We start from the raw sequence: 26,154 nt of genomic DNA, 5'->3' as shown, positions 1-26,154 counted from the left end.
CATGTGGTCCATGGTCTGTCAGACAGCCCAGCAGAGGCAACTGTAGCTAGTACCTGATGTCTGAAAACGGGTTTCTTAGTTTAAAAAACAATTCTTTTTTTTTGTTTTGTTTTAACAGTATTTTTTTCTCTTTCCCTGGCTTCCATTATTGCACCCTGGCTGCCAGTTTGTGCCTCTACTCTGCATATGGCTGTATTATGTGTGCCCACCCCTACCCACTCCTACCCAGACCCCCACTGTGCTCCTATCAATACCCAGGCTTCTAGCTCTGCGCATGCTTAGGGAGCAGTGGGAAGGTGCACACAATGGTTAAAATGTAAGTTAAAATGCTTTTCCTTTGGTTGATTGTCTCCCCAAGCCTTGCCCTGTTGGCACTGGGGGTGACCGCAGGGCCTGTGTACTCACCAGGAAAACCTTCCACCTCTGACCCCCAGCCCCTCTTATTGCCTTAACTGTGTCAGCTTTGATGAGGGTTGTCCCTGGCTTGTTTTGAAAATGGCAGAGGCTGCCTTAGCCTCATGGCATGATCTCAGCCTGGCTCACGCATCCGCAGAACCCGTGTTCCTTAATCCACTCACAGTTAATACAGAGCCGGTTGAAACACTGACTGCGAGGCCCTAGGACTTTGTGTTTTAACACTCTAGGCCTGTTGCCAATGTGGGGGATGCTAATGTCCTGATTAGGGAACCCACTTTGAGGGCCTGGCTCCCTCAGATGTCTCCTAACAGACTGCCAGGGAGCCACTCAATGGCAGCGCCATTGACCCCCGTGACATGACTTTAGAGAGGCACAAAGGCATTGGTAATTTCAAATGCAAACCAGGAAAGTGAGGCGGTTTTCCAGGGAGGCCAGAGCCTCTTGTCTGCTTGATTTCTTGATTTTAACCATTATCTAGAAATTGCTGCTTGCAGTAAAGTCACTACAAATCGTGTATGGGCGAGAACTCCTTTCCCTCCTTTAGTATTCTTCTAATCTGCACTCAGCATGTCCCCCTGTAACCATGGCAACCATGCCATCCAGTGTCCGGCTTTACAGCACCACCCTTTATTCTCTGTCCTTTGCAACCTCAAAGCCCATCCCCAGCAACACACCCCCTCCAACAAAGCCACACCTCCGAATCCTTCCCAAACAGTTCCACCAACTGTGGTCCGATATTCAAATATGTGAGCCTACGATGACCAGACCATTCTCATTCAAACCACCATACATGACTAGGATAATGCTGTTGCGATTGTGATTGTAACTGTTCCCCTTGATATGGCTCTGAGCTCTTTCTGTGGACCACTCCCAGCTTTGCATGGTCTTCATGGCATGCTGGGCTCACGTCCGTTTTCACCTAGACGTCAAGTGTGGAACTAGAGCAATGGTTAATTTTGAGAACTTTACACAATCTAGAACAGTGGTTCCTCCACCTCTGAGTCACGATGCCCTCGGGGTCAAAGGACCCTTTCACAGGGTCACATATCACATCTCCTGCATATCAGATGTTTACATCACCCTTCATAACAGTAGCAAATTACAGGCAGGGAGTAGCAACAACTGTGTTAAAGGGTCAAATTATCAGGAAGGTTGAGAACCACTGATATAGAATATAGGAGTCCTAACAGAGGACTGTCTAGATCAGGATGACTTGTGAGCGCGTCTGTGGGGAATTGTTTTGGTTGCATTAATCGACATAGAAAGACCCAGTCCATTGCAGGTGGCACCATTCTCTGGGTGTGGGTTCTGGAGCGTAGAAATGTAGAGAGAGAGACACAGTCAGCCAAGAAGAAAGCACGTATGTATTCATTCTCTCTGCTCTTGACTGTGGATGTGATGTGACTAGCCGCTTGAACTCCTGCCTCAGTTTCCCCTCAGTGATGGACTGTGACCCGGAATTGTCAGCTGAATAAACCCTTTCTCCCCCAAATTGCCTTTTGTTAGGGCATTTTATCACAGCCATAGAAAAGAAATGACCACATGGCATGGTGGCAGTTGAGAGAGAGCTGCCTGACGTGGGTGCTGAGGGCCAAACTTAGGTTTTCTGGAGAACAGAGTTCTCTTAACACTGAGCTATTTCTCCAGCTTCCATGCCCTTAGGAGGGGAGAACTGAGTAACAGCTGGAGGGTCACTGAGCTACATCCACAGCCCTCTTGTTCCTTTGAGACGTGGTCCCACTGTGTTGCCCAGCTGACTTTCGATTTAACAGCTGTCCTAGCAAAACTTCAGGCTTATTCCACTGTGCCAGACGCTTCATTTGTAAAACAGGTTTATTTTCAAGTGTGTGTGTGTGTGTGTGTGTGTGTGTGTGTGTGTGTGTGTAATAATGTGCTTACAAGTCCAGGTACCCATGGAGGCCAGAGACATACATTATATTTCCCTGGAACTGGAGTTACGGTGATTGAGAACCACTCGATTATAGGAGCTTGAGACCAACCCTGGATCCTCTACAAGAGCAGTACATACTCTTGATCATCCAGCATCTTTGCAGCCCTATTTAAAAAGCAGATTTCCTTTTATTATTTTTAAATGGTATGTGTGTGTGTGTGTTGTGTTGTGTGTGTGTATGTGTATGTATGTATGTGTGTTCGTGCGTGCAAGCGTGGTACAGGCTAGCCCTTTATTTTAAAATAATCCGCCTATCACCTCCAGTCACCAGGGTCTTGTTTTACTTCCCTCCTTCTCCCTCCTCTTTCTTTCTTCTATTGTTTTAAAGAACAGATTAGAATTTTGGCAAGCCTTTGCTTTCCTAGCCCTGCCCTGCTCTGCCGCTTCCTGTAAACCCAGCTTTCATCCTCGTGGCACACTGCCCCTGTGCCCGAGGGGCACTCTGCTCTCCTCTTGTACCTTGGAAGGCTTATCTTCCTCCAGCCCCTGCTGTCCCACCTCTGGCATCTCCCCCTTTCTGGTAGGGGTTCCCAGGGAATCCCTGTCCAGCTAGGAGGCTGCATTTCCAAAGCCAACAGCTCCCTCTACTGGCCTGATGTGGAGAACCACAGTGAGTCAAACCAGACAAGACTGCAGACCACCCAGATTCTCTAACAGTCATTCCATTTCGAAAGCAGCCTTGAATAAAGGAAGACATTTTTCACCTGCCCCTGTTCTTAGTGACAGCAAGACTCAGCCATAATTGGTGCTTGTGACAATGTTGAATGAGACGGTGATTAATTACGGTGGTGGCCATTTAATCTTAAATGATGGGGCTCGTGACTTGATGAGCATGAAGTGTCTGATGAGGGAGCGCCTCCCGAGGGAAAAGTGGGCATGTTTTGACCTTTTTATTGGATAGGAATTCACTGAGCCTGGAGTCTGCAGCCAGTTGGGGGACTGTGGCTCACCTTGTCACCAGTGGGTTCAAATCCTGCTGCAAACCCAGGGAAGAAGGAGTGTTGGGAAGGACGGTAGCCAGGCAAAGGGAGGCTGGGTGTTGTGGGCGGGTGTATGCTGAGACAATCGGTTACCTCTAACCTGAGGGCTTAGCAGAGGAGCTGTAAACACCCCAGAGATGCTTGTATATCAGCGTCCATGGTGCCGCTATTCATAGTAGCGAAGTTATACACCAAACCCAGGCGTCCAACAACTGGGCTGTATAAGAAATGTGGTATATGTACATATCAGACTTTTTTCAGCCATAAAAAGGAAGTTATATTTTTTGTAGGAAAATGGATATGACTGGAGTCAAATTTCCAGAATAACAAATATTATATGAATTTCTCAGTCGTGGGTCCTTATTCTGTAGAGCAACTACACGACCATGTTCACATCCACAGCACCAAAGCAGAAATAAACAACAGTGGTTCTCAACCAGGGGGTCGAGACCTCACGGGTCGAATATCAGGTATCCGGCTCATAGGTAATCACATTACAGTCTATAACAGTAACAGATGTGCAGTTGTGAAGTAGCGATAGAGTAATCTTATGGTTGGGGGTCAGTTAGCACGACATGAGGAACTGTATTAAAGGGATGCAGCTTTAGAAAGGTTGGGAACCACTGCTCTAAGGGAACAAAGGGAACTAACGGAATGGGGGAGGGGTGGGAGACGTGAGAGTAGAAGTATGAGGAGAGTGTGCTCAGTGTAGCACTTGAGTGTGTGTGTGTGTGAACAAAAGCTTGGGAAAGAACCCAAACCATAACACAAAGGAGAGCTGCGAGGTCACCAGGCAGGGAAGGAAGGTTGCGGTTGGGGGACAGAGAGCGAAGAAGAGATGCTCACCACAGAGGTGAACTGTTGTCCGAGGTGCACAAGCCTCTGAGTGGCTGCTGTGGTCAGAGAGGCTTCTTCCTGGACCACACATGCTATAAGTGGAGGATGGGCAGCAGGGAAGCCAGGGCGGCCAGTCAGAAGAGTGGCTGCAGACAGATATACCGTCGCCCAGATCAGCGGGTAGACACGGGCACAGAGAAGCTAGGATGGGACGTGTTGGGAGACAGGGAAGAGGGGAGACTGGCAGAATTGCCGACGGGTGGTACGTGGGAGCTGGGGAAGGTTTGGGATGAAGCCCAGACTTCTGGCTTAGATACCTAGTGCTATCCATCACGGAAGATGTGCTGGGGGAGAGGAGTGGGCCGGGAGGGAAGGTGTTTGGGATGAGATGCAACGGGTTTGGCTTAGTCGTGGGACACCCATGATAAATATCCGGTAGACAGATATTTAGGTGCGAAACTAAGAAAGGATAGACGTAGATGTGGGTAAGTTGGAGATTTGGGGAATAATAACACTGCACGCAGCGTGGGGCTGATGGCAGGACCGTGTGGATAAGGGAGGGGAGGGCCTGCCCATCGACTCCGGAGCAGCAACTTTCCAGGAACAGGAGAAGCAGAGATATGGGGGGGGGGTCAGAGGGAGAGATCCTGGATACTCGTGGAAGACAGTTCTGTGAATGAGGGAGGGGGCAGGGGCAGTGGTCAGTGCTGGGGGGCGGGTGTCGAGTATCAGAATGGACAGCCATTGAGTTTACCACAAGGGGTCGCTGGAGAGCTGTTGGGAGGATTCTGACAGTTTGAGAGGTGTCAGTACCAGGTGAATGCTGCGTGAGCCCTGATTGGTCTTTATAATAAAATCCCAGAGTCAGATATATGGGTAAAAGCTGAAGGAACAGAGAAGGAAAACGGTCAGCCACTAGTTCTTACCTCTACCAATGCTCAGACCGAAGGGCCATCCTGTCCTCAGACTGCATCTGAGCTCCTGTCTCCCCCCACCTTATATTCCTCTCTCCACCCAGCCTTATCACTCCTGTCTCCACCTCCCTAGTGCTGGGGTTAAAGGCATGTGATCCCAAGTACTGGGATTAAAGGTGTGAGTCAACACTACTGCCTGGCTCTGTTTCTTTGTTTTTATTTTTCTATTTTATTATTTTTTTATTAATTTATAAAAGTTTCCACTTCCGCCCCTCCTCCCAATACCCTCCCACTCCCTTTCCTCCTCACTCTCCAGCCCTAAGAGCAGTCAGGGTTTCCTGCCCTGTGGGAAGTTCAAGTTCCTCCCCACTCTCTCCAGGTCTAGGAAGGTGAGCATCCAAACAGACTAGGGTCCCAAAAAGCCAGTACATGCAGAGGAAACAAGACCCAGTGCCATTATCAATGGCTTCTCAAACAGTCCCCGTGCCAGCCACATTCAGAGAATCCGGTTTGATCACATGCTCGTTCAGTCCCAGTCCAGCTGGCCTTGGTGAACTCTCATTAGATCAGTCCCCTTGTATCAGTGGGTGAACGCACTCCTCACGGTCCTGCCTTCCTTGTTCATGTTCTCCCTCCTTCTGCTCCTCATTTGGACCTAAGTCCAGTGTTCCAATGTGGGTCTCTGTCTCTATCTCCATCCATCGCCAGATGAAGGTTCTATGGTGATACTGGCTCTGTTTCGTTTTTTTTTTTTTTTGGGCTCTGCTTCCCTTTTAGACAATCTCGTGTAGCCCAGGGTGGCCTTGAACTCACAGAGATTTGTCTACCTCTCTCTCCTGAGTCCTGGTATTAAAGGAGTGTGCCACCACTGCCAGGCCTCTAGTGGCTTAGCTCTGATACTCAGGCAGGCTTTATTTGCTAATGCACAAACAAAATTTTACCACAGGTGAGCATAGGACTGAAAGGAGGGAAATAATTAATGGTGGGTGGCTGTATGTGAAGACAGGCCCACAGGGTTATTGGTGGAAATACATGTTTTCTACTATTAATTACGCATGTGCATGTTATCAAGAGCTACTGAGTTCCAGTCTCAGCACTCTCTCAGGGTTCAGACTAGGACTTCTCTGACCAGCGAAGACTGACCTGGGCACGGGGTCTGAGGGACAGAACAAGCTAACTGCAGGCTTTACCCACATGTTTCTTTATTCCTTGGGAATAAGAGCATAGACATAAGGTGTAAGGTATAAAGGGATAAGGGCATAAGGGTAAAAGAAAGGGGTAAAGGGGGGCTGAAAAAAGGGGGTGATCTCCACAGAGCTTTCAGTTTATATAGGTGTACGGGCAAGTTAACAGTCCCATAGGTGGTAACAATAGTATCAAGTGTACATTTTCACAGAGTCACCACCAGAAACCCGTGGATGTCTTGAGGAGGCACCTTCAGTCTCAGAGGGGGCGTGGCTGTGAAGCTGGGGGCGTGGCTGTGAACACAGTTTTGGCAGCTGTGCTAACCTGGGGGCTTGATTTGCATTAGCCTCTAGCTGGTTGAGTTAAAAGTAATCTCTTCTGGGGACCTTGCTCTTGACTCCAGCGGGGAGCCCAGGTGAGAATTCTGCTCTCTGAAGCTAGTTTTAGCAATTCGGGTCTTTTCCCTGTAGAAACAGTTAATTTCCTGGATTATGATCTTATGTTAGTTGAAACCAAGGTAAAGGATAAATACAGAATAGTAGTAGTCTGTGAAGTCAGAGCAGAGGACCAGGAGAGCACACCTTCCTGAGTCTGCAGTTAGAGCAGACACATTGCCTCCTGTATGAGGCTCTTTCTTATCAGTGAGTACTGTCATAAGAAAGTTTGTGTGGGAGCTATTGTTATGTAGATTTTGGCTATGAGGTCAAAGGTTTGACTGAATCCTTTTCACACCCTGACCTCGAACTCTCAGAGATCCACCTGCCTCTGCCTCCAGAGTTTTGGGATTAAAGGAGTGCACCACCCCTGCCTGCAAGCTTTCTTGAGTATAGTGGTGACCTCACAGTTACGCTAGGCACCACTTGTCCCTTTTCTTGGGCAGGGTGAGGCTCACTGTGGGGAAGTAGGAAGTCTCTGTGGTGAGTCTGCTCTTGAGATAGAACCAACTCCTGTAATGTGTAAGTTGGATTAGACAAACCAGGTTTCAGTGTAACTATGTGTTTAATATAAATACACACGCATACATGAGTGCACACATAAACACACACACACACACACTCACTGTTCTTTGCTTGTCGGGTCTTCCTGGGAGATTAAAGCAGCACCTCTCCCATGGCTGTCAAGAGACAGTTGCTACATCCATGAGCCCCACCCCACTCCAGTCTCTACTTGCCCTGACTTTCAAGGAGGAGGAACAGTTAATGTTTATACAGTCTGGGAAGCACCAGGCCCATCTTTAGTTTCTACTGAACACAGCCATTGATGTGACAGAGGTGCTGTTCTCCCTTCTGGAAAAGCCTGGGGCAGGGGAGTGACTCTTGGACCATCAGAGCTCCAGACTGCAGTCAGAACGCCGCTCCCCATGTTGGATTTTCTGACCTTAACACAATATACATAAAATATCCGTATAATGGGCAGTTGGTTCTAGATTTTGTTTTCTTCTCTCTGCCCATTCAACTTGCCAAGGGTGTGTGTGTGTGTGTGTGTGTGTGTGTGTGTGTGTGCACAAACAGCACCTGCTGCAAATTGTGACTGACACACAGTGTCACGCTTTTATAGAAAAAGACCGAAACAAATGACAATTCGTTTCACTGAGACCCGGTCTAAGTCCGACTGTTGTGTGACAAGCGTTCATGCGGAACACAAGCTAACTTGAGATCGAAGGTCGTCTGCTACTCCTTTGGCTGTTGCGTTACCATAGTCTCGTGACCCCAGCTTCATCCTGACCCCCTTGCACAGAGGAGGCCTAGTGACTAGTGAGTCCTTAAAGCACCTTTGCAAGTTGGAACCTGTGTGCTAGATAGCCTGGAGCCACAGCCTGGGTCTTGTTGACTTTGTAACAGTGGACAAGGTGATGACCTACCATTTCACACTGTGGCTGAGCTTGGTGGTAAGCCGTAGCCCTGCTTCCTAAGAATCAGAACTCTGGTTTACGTGCTTGTTTGATTTAATTTTTAAGTTGGTAACGGGCCAACTCCAAGGATTGAGTTTGCACAGCGGGACAGCGGCTGGAGTATACAATGTCCTATGCAAGGGTCCACAGAGGTTCCAGTCTGGATAACTGTGTCGCTTGGGTGTGGTTGGACTGACTGGAGGCACTCAATGTATCGGGTTGATTCAGTATTGTGCTCACACAGTGGAAGGACTGGGAAGGGAATGAAGGCCGAGGACATATGGGCCCCCTCTCCCTTCTTCCTCCATCCTGAAACTCGCTTTGCCGGGACTGCAACCAGATCAGGAAGTCGGATTCTCAGAGCTGCCACCAACTGCAGACCGAGAAGTCTGTTGCAAGCAGGGGAGCCCCTAGTTGTTTCTTGGTCCTATGCTGTACTACCCATTCCACCTCTGCCCCAGAATCATGCTGGAAGGGGACTGTGGGCCACAGCCGACTGAGTTCCCTAAGTGTAAAGGTCCAGGGAAGGGTGGTGTGCATAGAGGGTGGGGATGCCTCTGAGGCCCCGTGCCTGTGGGTCTGACAGTAGAGCTGAAAGGAGTAGAGTGGGGTAGAGGAGGGAGACTCAGACTGCCTGACCTGCCCAAGAATGGAGTGGCTTTGGGCACCCGGAAGCTCCCCCAAAGCAGAGGGACTTCTACAGTCTCTCATTGCCAAGGCTTGCCTGCCATCTGCAAGGTCAGGATGGAGATAGAAGATAAGGGGAGGGGGAGCCCTTGAACACAGGGGAAGGGGGCAAAAAACCTGTCGTTTTGTCTGACGTGGATGGTCTTGAAATAGCGCTAGCAATGGAAGCGACCTTCCATAGCCCCCTTCAGGGAGCGTGAGGTAATGTCTACTTTCTTGGTTGCTCTTGTGTTCTGGGGGTGCAGGCCAAGAATACGGCTAGCCAAACTGTAGTGTGTAAGTCAGCCCCCGTGGTTGTTCAGCTCCAGTGACAAGGCTACTGTAATTGATTTTGATCCCTGAGGGTGGGTAGGGTGGAATAAATCACGGAAGGTAGGGAAGGTGGGCGAGTTGGCCGGCCGAGAGTAGCTGGGGTGGGAGATTCAGCGGCCATTTCTGCTATGCAGGTAGTTTCCTGCTGGTCATGTGGTCCTTGCCAGCAGGTCCCTCACGCAAGTGCCTGGCATTTAAAAGTTCTGGGAGTGAGCAGAAACAATATTGTTTGTGAGGAACAAGGTGAGAAAGATTTTATGGCCATGCCTGCGTGTGTGTATACGTGTGTGTGTGTGTGTGTGTGTGTATGCGTGTGTGTGTGTACATGCATGTACATACAGTGGTGTGTAGTAGGGGTGAGGAGAAACAAAGGGAGGCAGAAACACATCATATTATAGGTGGTAACCAGAGGTGCCCAGCACGAATTAAGATACATTCTTGCTTTGATGGATTTTCCCACTGAAGCTCCATCCTTGGATACATTTCCCAGGCTCCTTTGCAGCCTGGCTTCTGTTTGCCATGGTGACTCCTGATGGGAGCTGACTATACCATGCCTGTGGGTAAGTGAACTCGCTCTCCCCACATGGTGGTGCAGTCTGCCTCTACCCCTGCCTCCCCGGAGGGAAGCTGACGGACCGCAAGTGACCTACACTGTGTGTTCCGAGCAGTGTCTCCCACTTTCCTCGACTCCCTGTAACCGGGAGAATTGTGATGGGGATTGAGAGAGTGCACATACAGGTGACAGCCAATATGGCTGGCAATGAGCAGTTTCTGTCTTTCTCTGCCACACAGAAGTGATCACCTTTGTGGGTACCTGAATCTACATGCATGTATAATTCTCTTTCAGGGCATGCCACCATCACCAACTACTTGCTGAATTATTACCCCGGTCTGGACCTAGAGAGGCGGAACATATTCGGCTTCACAGCCCTCATGAAAGCGGCCATGCAGGGCAGAACGGAATGTGTGCGAGCCCTGATGTTGGCAGGTAAGGTCCTCCTGTCCAGTGTGGTCAGTGGGCTCGTGATACACCAAGGGGAGCTCCTTTAAAGAATGCATCTTAAACAGACCCATGCCGCTTACAGAAACAGTGACAGTAAGGGATAGATCTTTTTTTTTTTTTTAAACTGTATGGTTGTCATCCTTTGAGTTTCTTTGAAAAGCCGAAAGTAAGCTGGGTTACATAGCTCAGTCAGCAGCACGCTTTTACGCCACCCACAGACCCCTGAGATCTAGTCCTAGCACAATGCAAAACTGAGTGTGGTGATGGGTGCCTGCAATCCCAGCACTCAAGGTGCAGAGGCAGGAGGATAAGGAGTTCAAAGGCATCCTCTGCTACAAAGCAAGTCTAAGGCCAGCTCGGGATACCTGAGACCTTGTCTACATCTGTAAAGAAAAGTCCAAAGTAAATGACGTCAGGGCTGGCCAATGAGGGCTGACCACAGCCCTGGCCATTTCCTGAATCCCCCCCCCCCACCACTGCTCCCTGCTGACATCTTCCCTCCCCAGTCTATCGGCCTTCTAACTGTGTTCAGGTTTATTCCTCAAGAGTGGATATTCTGGGGGCCGGGCGGATAGCTCAGTGGGTAGAGCGATGTTCCACATGCCTGAGCACTGGGATTGGGATTCCAAGAACCCAATAAATGGACCTGGCAGCCCACCTGGGATTCCACACTGGGAAGGTGAAGACAGGAAGGGAATCTCGGGAACAAGCTGGCTAGCCAGACTAGCTGAATGGAGGCACTCCAGGATGCGGATTCCTGACGTCCACTGGGCCTCCACATGCATACCTCCTTATGTGCATGTGTGTATATGCACCGGAACACACATGTACATGGAAAGGAATGTTCGTTCCGGCCTCACCTGTGTCCTAAGGAAGATGATCCAGGTGGTGGGGGTGGGTTGGGAGAGGTTGCTCCTGCAGAACTCCATGGGTCTGTCCTTAGACCACACGCTGGATCAGCAAGAACGTACCCTTACGCCCCCTGTCCTTGACTCCCCGGATACTTCCCTGTCCTCATCTTTCTCTCCCTTCTCCCTGAGACAGAATACGATAGCACTTCGTAGACGTTTGATAAACCCTCCATGTGAAAGTCCTTATGACAGATCTCTTCAGTCCTGATCCTGACCTGCACCTGAAAATATCATTGTTAATGCAACATGAGCAGGTGTCTTTGCGAATTAATTGAGAAAAAAAGAACGGAAGGTACACATAATAGTGGGTTCAGAGTTAGCATCTAACACCGCAGAGGGTGTTGCTGTTAATGTTCTCCACACCGGGTGTAGCCGGTCCTGAAGAGCCGGAGCTTATTAACAGTGTCTATGTGCTGTTCTCAGTTCTGGAGGCTGGGAAGCCGGACATCAAGACACCAGCAGACTTGATGTTTACAAGGAATCCAGTCCTTGTGTCTTCACATGGCAGGGTCAAGCTGTCCCCCTGAAGATTCTTTCCAAAGGGTACGAATCTCACTTGTGGGACCTGACTCTCAGAACAGGGCACGTCCTGACATTCCCAGCTCTTAATATCATCACAGTGGGTACAAAGTCCCAGCCTGTGAGTTTTTGAGGACACCAAGGTCAGATCACAAGTCTCCTCTGACTCTAGTTACCCAGTTGTAGTGACACTGTTCTAGACATTGGTCCTTCCCATGAATGCCCTATTTCTGTTCTGTGTCCCTGGCTGACTCCCACGTGCGGGTCCCGGTCTGTGGCAGCTGCTCTGTCTGGACCTGTTGTCTGTCTGTCCCTGTTGTCTGTCTGTACCATTGTACAGCATCTTTCCACCTTATCCTTGTGATTAGTCTGCAGTTGTGCAGGGGTTCACAACCTTGGATTTTCTTTCTTCCTGCTTTAATCTATATGCCTTAGAAAATACTTTAAGAAAAACATCCCAGATTTAATGAACAACAAAAGAAGCTTAGAAGACAGAAAACTCTCTTGGAAAAAATCATAATTAGGATTGACTCCTAGGACTGATTAGATCCTAGGACCCATATGGGGGAAGAGAAGCAATTCCTGCAAGTTGTAGTCTTACCTCCACATGCAAGGTTGGCATGTGTGCATGTTTGTGCATCTACGCATTCGATAAATACGTACATGTTAAAGGGTATTTTTAAATGAATCCCACCGATTCATTTTAAACCCAACTGAGTTTAATTTTTAAAAGCTAGATATCGGGGTCAGCAGAGGTAAGGTCCTCCTGTCCCATTTCAGTGAGAAGTAGTCATTTCTAATTAGATGGTGATTATCTGAGGCTATTGTGCTGGATGAAAGCTTTGTCCGTTTCCGCTGTGTCAAGATCTAGTGATAGCTAGATGGAGATCTTTAATGATTTTATGTTCTTTAGCCCAAAAGTTAGGGTGTCAGTCTCATCAAGTGCATTTCCTCCAATTAATTAATTTGAACCATCAATTCTCTTTTGGCAGCAAATCAAGTCACCATTCCTGTCATTTCTTCTTAGCTGTCCTGCAGTTTCAGGCTCCGCTGCAGCCTTTAAAGTTTCTCAGAAATGCCTTCCACAGCCTCTGGAAGATGAGGCCGGTTCGGACTCGATGCTAACATTGCTCTTTCCACCCCTGCCTGATGTTTGCTTACAGATTTGACATAAGGTCTCTAAACTTAACTCTTCCCGATTGATCTCCACAACCACCATGAGCTTCTCCCCTCCACCGAAGTCTAGAATAATTGTCAGGAGTGTGCCTTGTTCACTGTTGGCGGCGTCGTGTCGAGCGCAGCGGAAACGAGCCCAAAGCCAGAGTACAGCTTCCTGTGCAGCCTGCTGCTTACCTGTGCATGGCATGTTTCTTACCTCTCTGGGCCTCAGACGATGACAGAGGCCTGACGGCAGCCATATCACAGGAAGTTGTAGGTGGGATTTTGTTCACGTGAGGACAAGGTGCCTATCTTGAAGCAAGCTGTGAATACATGCTGGATACAATCAGCTTTCATTGTTGGTACATTTATACGGTCAGGAGTTACTTGTGAATGCGTGAAAAATAGAGCATAGTTTTCTCTTTGAAAGTCATCCTTGGGATGAGGTGTTTGTGCTAAGAAGAGTGTAGCTTCTTGACACTAGTGACACGTGGGGCTAGTTCAGTCCTTGTGGAGGTCATCTTGCCAATGTAGGGCTTCCATTTACCAGATGACTGGAGCACCCTCCAGCTGGGACCCCCCAAAATGTCCACGAATATTGCCAGATGACTCCCAGGGATGTGGTTGTCTCCCACAAAGAGTCACGGAAACAATTAATTAAAGTAGAATACGATAAATTTAAAAAAAAAAAAAAAGAGGAAGAGACCTTCCTGTTCTTGGACACCGTTCTCCTTGGCCAGCTCTGCTCTGGAGTCCACCTCCCTTAGGGTGCATTTGAGCTCTGCAGAAGCCTGATGGGAGTGCTTAGCCTCTGGAATGTTCTAGTTCACACCTGCCTTAGCTTATAATTATCAGGAAGCTAAGCTTCGCTTTCCTTTTAGAGGAGATGTATTTTAAAGGAAGCCGTGTGGCCTCCCTGGGTTTGTTAGACAGCAGTGAGGATGCCTGCTGGGATATTTTCAAATATTCGCCGCTATTTTGATTTTTTATTACCATTTAAATATAGTAGTATTAGCAAAATGGAGATATTCCTAGGTACCAGTTGCCTGTGCTTTTCTTGAAATTAACCCCTCAGCATAGAGTGTATTTAAGTACAGGAGAGGACTGTGACTCAGAAGCAGACTACAGAATTGGCCTATGGTTATTTTTTAAAAAGGCACATACAATACTACATACTAGTGTAAAACACATGTATCTCGTTCTATTTTTTTTTTTTTAAAAAAAAAAGAATGCAGGATTCTTTGATTCCTGAGTGCTTTTAACAGCAGATTTGAGTTTCTGGCTTGCAATTTTATCCCGTTCAGCTATAACCACTTCTCCTAGAATGATGAATGATTGAATTGGCTGACCTCCTACATCCTTTAGCTTTCTCCACAGTCGGCAACGCACGGGCTCACGGCAGCCCTTATCTGCATTGTCAGGTAGGAGAAAATAATGTTGGGATTATCGGAACTCTGAATTTAATGACAGATGCAGCCAATTCTGCAAACCGACCCGGTGGCTGTTTGGACAGGCTTCCTGATAATGTCAGCCATTCTGATAAGCATCGGAAGGGACATGCGGCACCTTGTTAACCCGCTGGAATATTAATGCGTTGACGTGACAGGTCTATTTCCGTAAGTGGCTCCAAGGAGCTGTGTCAACGATGTGATTTCTTCCCTCCATGGAGGTTGCCAGGTTTCAGACCGGCTTAACAGAGTTCACTTTGTTCCTGAAGTGTGATGTAATTGCAGGCTCGGGAGGAAGAATGTGAAGCCCCCTGTGGTTCTTGGCAACCAAACAGATTGAAAGGGAGGTGAGGAACACACTGCAGACACTAGTCCCTGTGTGTGCTCCCCTCTTAGACAAACCCTCACGGCTTGCTGCTCAAAAACCAGCCCATTTGTGTCAACACAGAACTTGCTTTCAGTTTATCAGGAAGACGGACATTTCCTGTTCAAGTTATGAGCCCAGAAGATGCCCAGTGGCAGGGACTCTGCACTGAAGAGACCCCATGTAGAATGTGACCTTAGGAAGAGGCACTGAGGGGAGGGAGGCGAGAGCGACGGTCCCCTTGTGGGCCACTGGATGGCAGCCCGGACTCTGAGAGGCTCTGACTCCCCAGGAATGCCAGCTGAAGGCCTGGGTAAGCTGTGCGGTGATCCTCGGGCTGACCTCCCGGTAGTGCCGGGTCCCCATTTGCTGAGTGTCACGGGAGACTTGCCATTCCCGTGTTGGCAGGTGGCCCTTGCGTCACAGGTACCTTCAGGGCCTAAGTTATAGGTCAGAGCAGGCACATTGGCCATGGTGTCAAGGACGGGTCTGCAGTGCCAGGAGGGAGGCCTCAGCTGGGTTTTGTAGGACGGATAACATGGAGGGTAGCTACTGGGACAGAAAAGGAAAAAGGAAGTGGCACATTCCTGCTTCCTGCTTCCTGCTTCCTGCTTCCTGCTTCCTGCTTCCTGCTTCCTGCTCCGTCTCCCTCTCATTGGCCCTCTGGGCCTGGATCTTCACGCCTCCCAGGGGAGAGTGTTCCTGAGACCGAGTGATAGAAGGCCTGCCTGTTCTCCGTAGCACTTGCTTTAGATGGTTCCAGTAACAAAATATTCCATTCTGGGAATGATTTAAAGAAGGCAGACATCAGTTTCTCTTAGCTCAGTAGAAGCCATGAGTCAGCAGATCCTACCCAGGGTTGACCTGGCTTCCATGACATCACAGACCCTGCTTCTTAAGTTCTAAGTTCTCCTTAGTCTGTTGACTTATCACCTTGCTCGTGTGTGTGTGTTTATACATACATGTGTGTACGCTGGTGTATATGTAAGTATGTATATGTACATTGGTGTGTGTTCACGCGTGTGTGCACATTGGTGTATATGTTCATGCATGTGTGCACATTGGCGTGTGTGTTCCTGCATATGTGTGTAACATGAGGGCCGGCTTGTTGGGGTTTCTGTCCCGCCCAGTACCCCACAATCGGCAAGCAACAAAGAAAATCACACACAGGACTTCATAAGATTATAAACTGATTGGCCCGTTAGGTCAGACTACTTATTAGCTCTTATAACTTATGCTACCCCATTTTCCTTATCTATGTTAGCCACACGGCTCAGTACCTCTCTCAGCTGGGCAGGTTACATGCTGCCTCTTCAGTGGTCTGTGCAGGAATGGTGGAGGGAGCATCCTGCTTCCCAGAATACTCCCAGTCTCTTTGCTCCACCCCTACTTCCTGTCTGGCTTTCCCGCCTATACTGCCTGCCTGGCCAATCACGTTTTATTAAAATATGATTGACAGAATACAGACAATTCTCCCACACCATGTGTGCACATTGGTGCATGGGTGTGCATACATGTGAATGTGTGTAGAGGTAAGAGGTTGGTGTTTAGTGTCTTCTTTTGCTTTCCACCTTGCTTTTTGAGCATGGTTTCTTGCTGAACATGGAGCTTTCTGTTTTAGCTTGATTGACTAGTCATGAGCTCCAGGGATCATCCCCCTGTCTCTGCCTCCCCAGCACTGGGATTATAGGTGCTCTCCAACATTTCCAGTGCCTGGCTTTTTACATGGGCTAGGAATCCATTCAGGTCTTCATGATCTTGTGGCAAACACTTTATCCACCCTACCATCTGGCCAGCCCCATTTGACACCTTGTTTCTGTGGGAGTCACCAGACCTCTGGGCCCCTGTCTGTGTTTCAGGTAGAAATCAACAGCAGCAGGAGGCAAAGAACTCGTTACTTACTGATCACTCCTGGGTACTGGGCCACAGGAGGCTGGCTGGCTGGGAAACAGGACCATAGTCCTTAGGTTGGACCGGCAATTCTGAGATGGGCAATGTTGTCTCCTAGATGATATTTGGCAATGGCCAAAGTAGAGTTTGGCTGTCACAGCAAATGGGCTACTACTGGCATCTTTGAGTCAGAGACCAGAGGTGTTATTAGAGTTCTCACAGGGCACAGGCTAACCCCATAACAAAGAGGTAACTGGCCAAAAATTCCAGTGCTTTCAACATTGAGCAAGCCTAGGTTAGACCAATCATGTTGTAGTGTGTATATTTGAGTATAGTGCCTTCTTCAGTGTAGTAGAGCATTTTGTACAGGTAACTTACAGCATAGAGCATGGCAGCCAGTAGCCACCACAGTGAGAGCCCAAGTCATGTCTCCAGTTTTGTTCAGTGGGTGAAATGATGCTGGCTAGGAGTGGAACTCAGGTGAGTCACTGTAAGGAGATGGGTCCAGCAGCATTTCCCAAGTTCCTGTTACTCTTTGAAAGGTATCAATGTAAAGTGTGAATCATCTTTTAGGTTGGTAGAGCATTTGCCTGATATGTGCAAGGTCCTAGGTTCAGTCCTCAGCACTGCAACACATTCTTCCAGCTCCATGTCTTAGCATCTATATTTGTGGGTTCAGCTAGCTGTGATAGAACACACACACACACACACACACACACACACCTTGGTCAGACCTTTTTTGTTGCCATCCCCTAAACACAATGTAGCAATGATAGATGGCATTTGTATTGAGTTAGGATTATGGGTAATCAGAAGATGTTTCAGTGTATCGGTATATAGGCTGATGTGCATAGGTTTTATACAAATGTTCCATTTTATATGTGGGACCTGAGCCACCTCAGAATTTGGTATTCAGTGGGGATCTTGGGTCCAGTCCCTTGTGGAGGCCAGGGACAGCTGTATCATCACTCATAGTTTACTTGCTGTTACCCTTAGCAGCAGTTTCCTGAGGAAGTAGGTCACTAACATGGAGCTTGGTGACTCGGGGTCCGGGGCTGCTGTAGTAGAAGTGGCTCGTCTTCTTGATTTACAGCATTTGTTTTCTGATCGTGTTAAAAGGTAGGAGGAAGACAGCTAAGCTCTGGACAGCCGTTCCTTTCATTTTTCATTAGCATTTGAAAAATGTCTCTTTCATGCAGTGTTCATTAAAGTTTTAATTTCGCAGTTTGTTCCCTTTTAAAGTGACATGCAATTAATTAAGGTTTAATGTGTCATCTATTTTTGCGGTGGCATTTTTACTGCCCCCTTTCCATTTTCCTAGTTTATAAATTGTGCTCTAGCTAATGAGTTCCTCCTGAATTCAAGTTCCAAGTAATTGCCACTTTCCGAAGACTGGTATTCTTTAATGTGTCGTGGGACTAAGGCTTTTAGCAGGTACCTAGGGTAGTGGTCATTCAACCACGAGGCTGATGCGGGCCTGCAGGGTGGGGAGGTGGCTGAGCCCCACGCTCTTGACTCAGAGCAACTGATCAGCCACCGTGTTAGACACGTGAGTCTGTGTGAGATCTAAATGAAGGTGCCGATGCTGGCTGGGTCCCTGGGGAGCTCACAGACTAGATAATTGCCCCAGTTCTGGTTGCTTTGCCAGCGGAGAGTAATGGGACTTAGACTTCTGCATGATTTTTAACTATGCTGAGCTGAGATTGGACCAAGATGAACCAGACTGCGGTTCTGCATCCATTTCTGTAGGCAGCAGTTGGAATGTATGCGGATCTCAGCTGAGCTGGGGTTTAAGTCTGCAGTATCTTTTGGGGAAGGGGACATGGAAGAGAGATTTTCCAGGGAGTGACCATTATCTCTAAAGAAACAGCCGATAGGGCACATAAGTGGTTCATTTTAAAGAGTTGTCTTATGTAATCGTGGGGACTGGGGAATCTGAAACTGATAGGGGGTGTACAGGAGCAACCGGCTCGGTGTTCCAGGAAACCTCTGGTTGCTCTTACACCCTGCAGCTGATCGGATGAGGTTCCACCACGTTTGAAAAGTAACCATTGTGACTCTGAGTTTATCTCTCCAGGCTTGTGCCCAGCTCAGGATTTGGTCAAACCACTGGTTACTCTGGCCTAGCCAAGAGAATGCAAAACTAACCAGCATAACGGTTCCAGGTTCTGCCGCCATTCTTCATCTGTGGAAGAGCATCCTGGCCGCCTGACCCACTGGGGCAATGTGTGTTTTTGTTTTTCAGGGGCAGATGTTCAAGCGAGGGATCCCCGCCGTGGGATGTCACCACAGGAGTGGGCTGCATACACTGGCCGAGTGGAGGCTGTTCGTGTCATGCAGAGGCTGATGGAGCGACCCTGCCCAGAGCAGTTTGGGGACAAGTACAAGCCAGAATTACCGCTTCCCGCGGAGGCGCTCTTGAAACCAGCGCGTTCCAAAAACTGCTTTCAGAGATTCACAGAGTTCCTGCGGTCTACGCTGACCTCCCGCTCAGGCCAGGGTCTGGCAGATGGAGGTGTCCTTGATCACATGGTCAGGATGACTACCAGCCTTTATAGCCCCGCCATTGCTGTCATCTGCCAGACTGTGTGCCCCGAGAACCCTCCCTGTGTGGGGAAACGGCGCCTGGCAGTGCAGGAAATCCTAGCAGCTAGGGGGAACCCGGACACCTATGCTCAGGATGGCTCTAAACTGCAATCCCAGACTTTAGAGACTCCCAGAGTGAATCCCTGGTCATCCCAGTCCTCTGGGGCCCCAGGACCCACCCCTGCCCCTGTCTCGCGGAAGGCCAGCCTCCTGCCCTTGCAGTTGCTGCGGAGAAGCAGCGTGCGGCCAGGAGTGGTGGTTCCCAGGGTGCGCATCAGCAAGGCCCCTGCGCCCACCTTCCAGCCCGACCGCCCAGCCCCCAAAAGCAATACCAAGGACAGTGTACACCTGCAGATCCCCAAGTGGCGGTACAAGGAGGCCAAGGAGGAGAAGAGGAAGGCGGAGGAGGCGGAGAAGAAACGCCAGGCAGAGGCTCAGAAGGAAAAGCGGGCGCCACGCTGGAGGAAAAGGACGTGAAGGGGCCGTGGTACCCACTGCGTGTGTGCCTGGTGTGGGAGGCAGCGCAGGGATCCAGCTGGGAGGCTGCGGGTGGTGTAGACAGCACTATAGAGAGGGGTGTCCCTCTCTGCTGCATTACACAACCTCTGGGTCAGTCTCCTTTCCTAGATTCATGAAGCAGGTTCCCCATTGTTCCCAAGACAGAATTGAAAAGAGTACGGATGGCTTTTGCTTAAAACTAGTTCCCTGAGCAGTCTATACACCCAAAGGGCAGTTAACCAGACATCACCCCTTAGAGGACCCCAATCAAGAATTAAAAAACCTAATTTATCAAAGGGCATTTTCGCATACTTTTGTATTTTGTTATTTATGAAAAATCGCAGCATTTTACAAGTGGTGGGCTCTTCGTAATTAAGGCAGTTTTAATACCTGTGTTTTGGAGACCCTTTGTTTAAAATGCTGACTCTAGCAATAAATACTTGTAATGATTGTGTGAATCACACAGAACTCTGGGATCCTCCCCCTTTGCCCTTCGGTTCTGGCTTTTGCCTTCTCGTGTCCTGTGGACACACCTGCGCACTGGCTTTTCCTATGGACTCGCGTGATGCCAAATGCCCGTTTCTACTTGATGAGGGCACCGACTTATGTTCACAATGACCAGGGGAGATGGAAGTCTTCCTCCTTTCCTTTCGTTTCTTAGACCCCTTTGTTCCGATCGCCATCATCACCGTCATCATCATCATCATCATCATCACCATCATCATCATCATCATCTATATCACTGAAAGTGACCATGGCCCACTGCAGAAGTGCATATGTTGCTGGGACCAAACTCATTTAAAGCAAGAGCCTTGGATAGACAGACCATCCATCATCCTCCAGGAGATCTGAGGCAAACAGTTATTCAGCAGGGGCAGATTTAACAAAAGAGTAGTAGAAACACAGTCATGTGTGCCCAGAAAGAAACAAATGTGGGTATCCTTAACAGTGTCCAAGATGCAGAGGGCAGGGATGCTGCACACTGTTGAGGGGGCAGACGGATGACTTTTAGGACAGGTGGTACACCCTGGATACTAGACAGCAGTTTGGGGAAGGTTTTCCTGTAGTGGTCTACACTCCGGTGGCCCTCTCCTCCGGGAGTCCCGTGTGTCTTTTGAGTGACAGTTTCCCTTTGATGAGCCACAATGTTTAGCTCATCCCAACTTTGTAAAACTTCCAATATGTGGGGACTCAGGCCGGGATGGGATTTGCCTTGGGTGCCAACCTCTCAGTGGAAGGTTTCTTTCTATACCTTTCTTTCTTTTAGCTCCAAAGCATTAAAAAAAATCCCAACTGAGTCGTAGCATATCAGTCACACATGCACTTTATGTGGATATTTAATGTAAATGCTTGGTAGCTATAGATTCAGAATATTACAGACTGATTTGGAGGCCCTTTGCTGAGGTCCGTCTTACACTGTGAGGAGAGTGAGGGTGGTACTGGCTTAATTGTAATCCTTTATATTTGGTGCCATTAGGCATTGAGCAACGAGAGTTCTCACACTAGCTTTCCCCGAAACACCATAACATAGGGCAGTCAGACCTTAGGTTGCTCCCAGGTGGATTTAACACTGGTGTCACTGTTCAGTGTTTAAAAGTCACATTTTAGTAGGTTTCACTTTAACCAAGGTGAGTGCTGGGGTGTGGCTCCTCCTCTCCAGCTATTGACAATAGGTAACCTGGTTCACCATTGTGACCTGGGACTCTGGATTGACAGCATCTCTTTGGGGCCATGAGGACCTCAAGCAACCTCAGTCATCTGTTGGGAATATCTTTCCTACCTCTCAGCAGCATGGGTCTTCCTGCAGCAGCACCCAGCTTGCCCCAGACTCTGCCGCTGTTAGCCAAGGCAGCACCACAGTGCTTGCAGTCCGCAGTCCTCATTCTGGTTGTCCACAGATACAGCACAGCTTTCATCCATTTCCCTGCTGTGGAGAGGGAGCTGTGGCTTCTCCGTAGGGGGCTGTAGGGAGCCCCACTTCTTTTACGGGGTCTGCCTGGATACTCAGCTTGAGCTCCCATGAAAGGCTCATTTCTGTAGGATGTCTGGTTGTCACAAGAAGGGCCTGTTTTAGACAGCTCCTGCAAGGGATGACGTAGTCTGGTATTAGTGCATTGCCGAATCGCCCACCCTGTTTACACCGTCTTAACGTTACTTAAGGAACTGTACATAACTCTGTTAAGCCTGGGTCCCTGCTGCTGACTGAGATGTTCAGTTTTGGTACCTCCCAACCATCTACCTTTTCCTGATCCATTTTCAGATTCACCCCACATAAGCATGGACTACTCACGGTGTTGCAGCAGGGGGCTGGAGGCTTCTTTGTTTTCCAGGTGTTTGAAAGAGGAGCTCTTCCGTAAATGTGCCAGCCCCGACCAGACACCAGGATGACATTGTTACTTGTATCTACACGAACGCTCTGGTGATACCTGTGTTAGTTAAAAAGACTTCTAAACCCAGAAGCCTGGGTCAGTCCAGAGAATTTTTCTTTTATTTTTTGGCAGACCTTGGTGTGAAGCATCCTCTCTCCCTCTCTCCTCATTCTGCGGAGCTGCCTCTATCTGATGGGCCTTGCACTAAGAAGGTCAATGACAGATGTGTGGACATTTGGGGGAAGCCTTCTTCCTGGTGATTTTTAGTTTGTTCCCTGGGGAGAAAGATGGAGCTGTGAAACTCCCAAGTGAAGGGAAGGCCAGTCCAGCCTGGGCCGGAGAGCCTTTCCAGTGTCTCTCCCGCTGTGTGTCTGAGCTTGTCCTGTGGGAGTGCTTCTCCAGCAGAGGGGCCGCTTGGAGCAATTGCCCCAGTCGAGGAAAGCGTTGCCTAGCCTCTTCCCCATCCTGGTGGCTTTCACTCTTCTATTGTCTCTTACCAGCGCCCTGCCCAGAGCGCAGGTGGGAGGAGCGTGGACAAGCACTGTGAACAGAGTCCTCCTACCCATGCTCGTCTGGATCTTCAGGGGCACCTGGGAGTGAAGTGGGTGAGATGGAGTAGAGGCGCAGGTGTGCCGTTCACGTCTTGAGAAGGGAGTAAGCCTTGAGGTCAAAAAAGGCAGGGAAACAAAGGCTCGTGAGAAAGCCCTTGCTTTTCCCACTGCACTCTCAGGCTGAGACCTCTAGATCCCCAGGAGAGGATGCAGGGCAGGGCTGTGGCTTCAGGCCACCATCTGAGACCTCTAGATCCCCAGGAGAGGATGGAGGGCAGGCTGTGACAACAGGACATTGGCTCTGCCTTCTGCTTTTAGAAAGGAGGCCCGGTCTGCTTTACTGACTTGGCAGAGCTGAGGCACAGGCCTGGGGGCCTGCTTGGCCTTGTGTGTATTAATTGTAAATAGTGAATTCCAAGTGGACAGGTGTCTTCTCAGGGATTTATACATAAATATAGTTAGGGGAGAAGTTGAAGTGTAGTTTAAATCTTTTTGGTGGTAAAGTCAATTAGGGTTAAACTGGATGAAAGAAATATTTCCGAGACAGTGTCAAAGCTGTTGTATCTAAGGGAGATCCTGGGACTTGTCTCTCTGGAGATTTATGGGGACCTTGGTGGTAGGAGTGGCTGTGCGTATGACACCACAGCCGTCTCTCTCAGCTGCTGCTTCTAGCTGTGACCCTTGTGTTAACAGTTGCCTCCAGGTAGGCAGAGGTGGCCAATGCCCAGATGGACGGTCCATACCCACCCCCCAGAGCTGTTCTCTGAGCCCCTGGTCTATTCTCCTTGCTTTTAGGATAAGATGGCCATAGTCATTGTACGGAAGCCACAGGGTGCCTCAGGAAGGAAGGATGAGGGACACTCTGTACCCTTGATCGGTCAGTGGCCGCCATGGGCAGTGTGGTTGCTGTACTGGAGCAGGACAGTAGGTGGCAGGAGAGGCTTTGCACCTCCTTCAGCTCCTTCCAGGCTCCTGGGCCACTCCTGATACCTGGGGGGGGGGGGGTGGGGGTGAGAATGGCAAGGTATTTTCCATCTCAGCTTTGAATTCCCCAGACTCATCTCACACACCAGGAAAGGGAGGATTCATGATGTGGGCTAGAAACTGGGTTTTATAGACTCAGAGAGGGTGTGTCGAGGCCTGTGCCCGTTCCGTCCCAGCTGGCAGCTGGAACCAAGGCTGTCACAGACAAGGCTGTTCCGGGCGTGTGGGGAGGGGGCTGGCTCCAGTCCCCAGGAGTCTGGAAGCATCCACAGTTATTCCCCACGCTGTTTAGAGTGATGGTGTCTCGCCGTAAATTCCCTCCTCTCATACCACGGTGCTTTTCTAGCGACTGGGAAATTCCAGCAGGTTCCCCGTGAGTTCTCCAGTGCTGGTCACTGTCTGGGTTCTGATCCGTGCTCCTAGCCCGGCAACAGTGTGGGAGGCCATGGCTTCTAGAGCGTGAAGGCGGGAACATTGAGTGTGATGAATCCTTAAAGAAACAACAAAGTCACACTTAAAACAGAAGACTAGCTGGGGCTGTCAGAGCGACGGTAGAGTTGGCCGCAAAGAGTGAAAAGCCACTTCTTAGTCACCCTGGCCAACTCTGCACATCTAACCTGAGTCCGCTATTCATTTCTTTGCTATTAAATTCACATGTTTACTTATTTTTTATTTTTTTTGAGCTGAGGACTGAGCCCAGGGCCTTGTGCTTGCTAGGCAAGCGCCCTACCACTGAGCTAAGTCCTCAACCCCCAACTTCACTTGTCTATTCCTTAACATTTTCTATACGTGACTGAAAATTCCTCCGGAGGCTTTATTTTATGGAATATTATTATTTAAAGGCTCAGTGCTATCGGGAATGCTACCTGCTTTGGTCTGGCTGAATTGGTTTGGCTGGTTTTCAGGTGTTACTGCTGGAGGCCAGGTGCTACACATGCAATTTTCACACCCTGCCCCAACCTGAAGTAAGACTATAATGAAAGATGAAGCCCTGTTGTGCGCTGGCCGCCCTCAGCAGCAGGTTATAGTAATGGGGTCCGTGCATGACATCCACTTAAAAGTGCAAGCTGGAGGGCCAGAACTCCACATGTAAATGTCCTAGCTGCAGTGGCTCACGGTGGCCCTCAGGGAGAGTCTCTGTGACCTGTTTGAGGTGTGTACTCAGGCGGATTGCAAGGCCTGCGGGTCTACCCAGAGACCCCAAACAGTGTGAAACCTGATTTGGCTGGAGTTTCCACACCCTAGGCTGTCCTACGAGGAAATGGTGCTGTCCCAGGTGGCTAAGAGCAAATAACCCAGCTGCGTATGGGTCAACTCTGGCTTTGATGCATGTCAATTGTGTGAGGGGCCCAGACCCAAGAGCACCCCCCTGGAGAGCTCCCATGGCCTCCCAGAGCTGCTGTCCTGCTTGGGGGGCGGTGTGGCTCGTATACTCTGTGGGACTTGACACAGGTGAACACCCTAGAACAGAACGATACTCTAAGGAAGCGTTGGGATTTTCCAGTCTGCCTTGGTATTAGATCAGCTGGCTAGTTCTGGTTTTGAAAACAGTCTGTTGGCTGTCACGTGACTTGCATTGTTGAGAAAGAAAACGTAGATGGCAGAGACGTGAAACTGTCCATCCCAGGCAGAGCAGCAGGCTGTGCTGACCTGACCTTGTTCTGGAAACTAGTTCACAACGGTGTGACTCCGTGTACACGCGACAGGGACTGTGAGTGGACACCGCATGTCCAGAAGTGGCACCGTCATCCTCTCCGCCACCGACCTGGGGCCTGCTGTGGAGTTAGAACCCAGAGCTCCATTTGAGTGGTGGCGAAGCCTGCTACGGCTGGAGCTTTCTTGGTCCAAATGATAATTCTAAAAACAAACAAAAAGAAGAGAGTTGGGCCTAGAATTTGCTGGTGTGTGAGAGTCTTTGCTTCCAGTGGAGGGAGACTGGCGGTGAGGAACGGAGCCAACTTTTGCACTGCCAGGGTTCAGGGTCTGCCTTCTGGTTTGAGCTCTGTTTACTGAATGTGAAGCCATTTCCTTTGTCAGTCCTAAACCCCCCGTGAGTTTTTGGATGCTGTACAGATGTTGAATGTGGATATCATTGTAAATTCCAGAGTGGTTTATTTTGAGATGAGACTTTTGCTACAGTTTGTAACAGGATATTTTCCTATTTAGACCTCAGGGACCCTGGGACCCACTAATAAGTGTGACCCCCCCCCCCCAGCAGCTTCAATTCTGGATAGACGAGTTATGTAATCTTGAAGTTAAATGTGATATATTATTCAGTAGAAAGAATGTGTTTCTCTCTTTCAACTTCTGACAAATTCTTGGAAAAGTGTAGAAAAAAGAGACACTAGAAAAAAAATAAACCAATGGTAAAAAGAATGAAAAATCACCTGTAAAATAAACTTTATGGTATAAAATTGTGATATTTGAATAAATGTATTGCATAAATTATTTTAAAATACTGTGAAATGTATGGTATTTTCTGTCGTTTGCTTTGGTTGAAGCGGTTCTATACATTTTGCTTCTACACACTTCCGGTTTCTTTTCATGGGTGTTTCTCATGAGTGCTTCTTCATACCTCACAAGGACCATGGTCCACCCTTTCCAGAAGGCTCACCCCTCAGACAGAAGACACCCCAGTTTTCCTCTGTCTCCCTTTATCTGAGTGGCGCACCATATATATTATCATTCAGGGATTTTTT

The 26,154-nt window shown here is 48.9% G+C and overlaps 1 protein-coding gene across 3 annotated transcripts in view; it reads left to right on the top strand.

Moving 5' to 3' along the window:
* Ankrd33b (ankyrin repeat domain 33B) overlaps window positions 1-25,911 on the top strand; it is a 75,612-nt gene extending 49,701 nt beyond the window's left edge. For 2 of the 3 annotated variants that reach the window (XM_048457001.3, XM_085676583.2), the window contains exons 3-4: window positions 10,022-10,162; window positions 18,713-25,911. In XM_048457001.3, coding sequence (XP_048312958.2) covers window positions 10,022-10,162; window positions 18,713-19,530 — 959 coding nt within the window. In that variant the 3' untranslated portion in view covers window positions 19,531-25,911. Of the gene's footprint in view, window positions 1-8,801; window positions 8,914-10,021; window positions 10,163-18,712 lie in introns of those variants that run through there. The other variant, XM_085676584.2, reaches the window with a different exon arrangement.
* The last annotated feature ends 243 nt before the right edge of the window (window positions 25,912-26,154 follow it).

Source organism: Myodes glareolus, chromosome 15 (genome assembly GCF_982192425.1).
Source record: "Myodes glareolus chromosome 15, mMyoGla1.1, whole genome shotgun sequence".
NCBI lineage: Eukaryota > Metazoa > Chordata > Mammalia > Rodentia > Cricetidae > Myodes > Myodes glareolus.
This window is presented reverse-complemented; position numbering and strand designations above follow the sequence as displayed.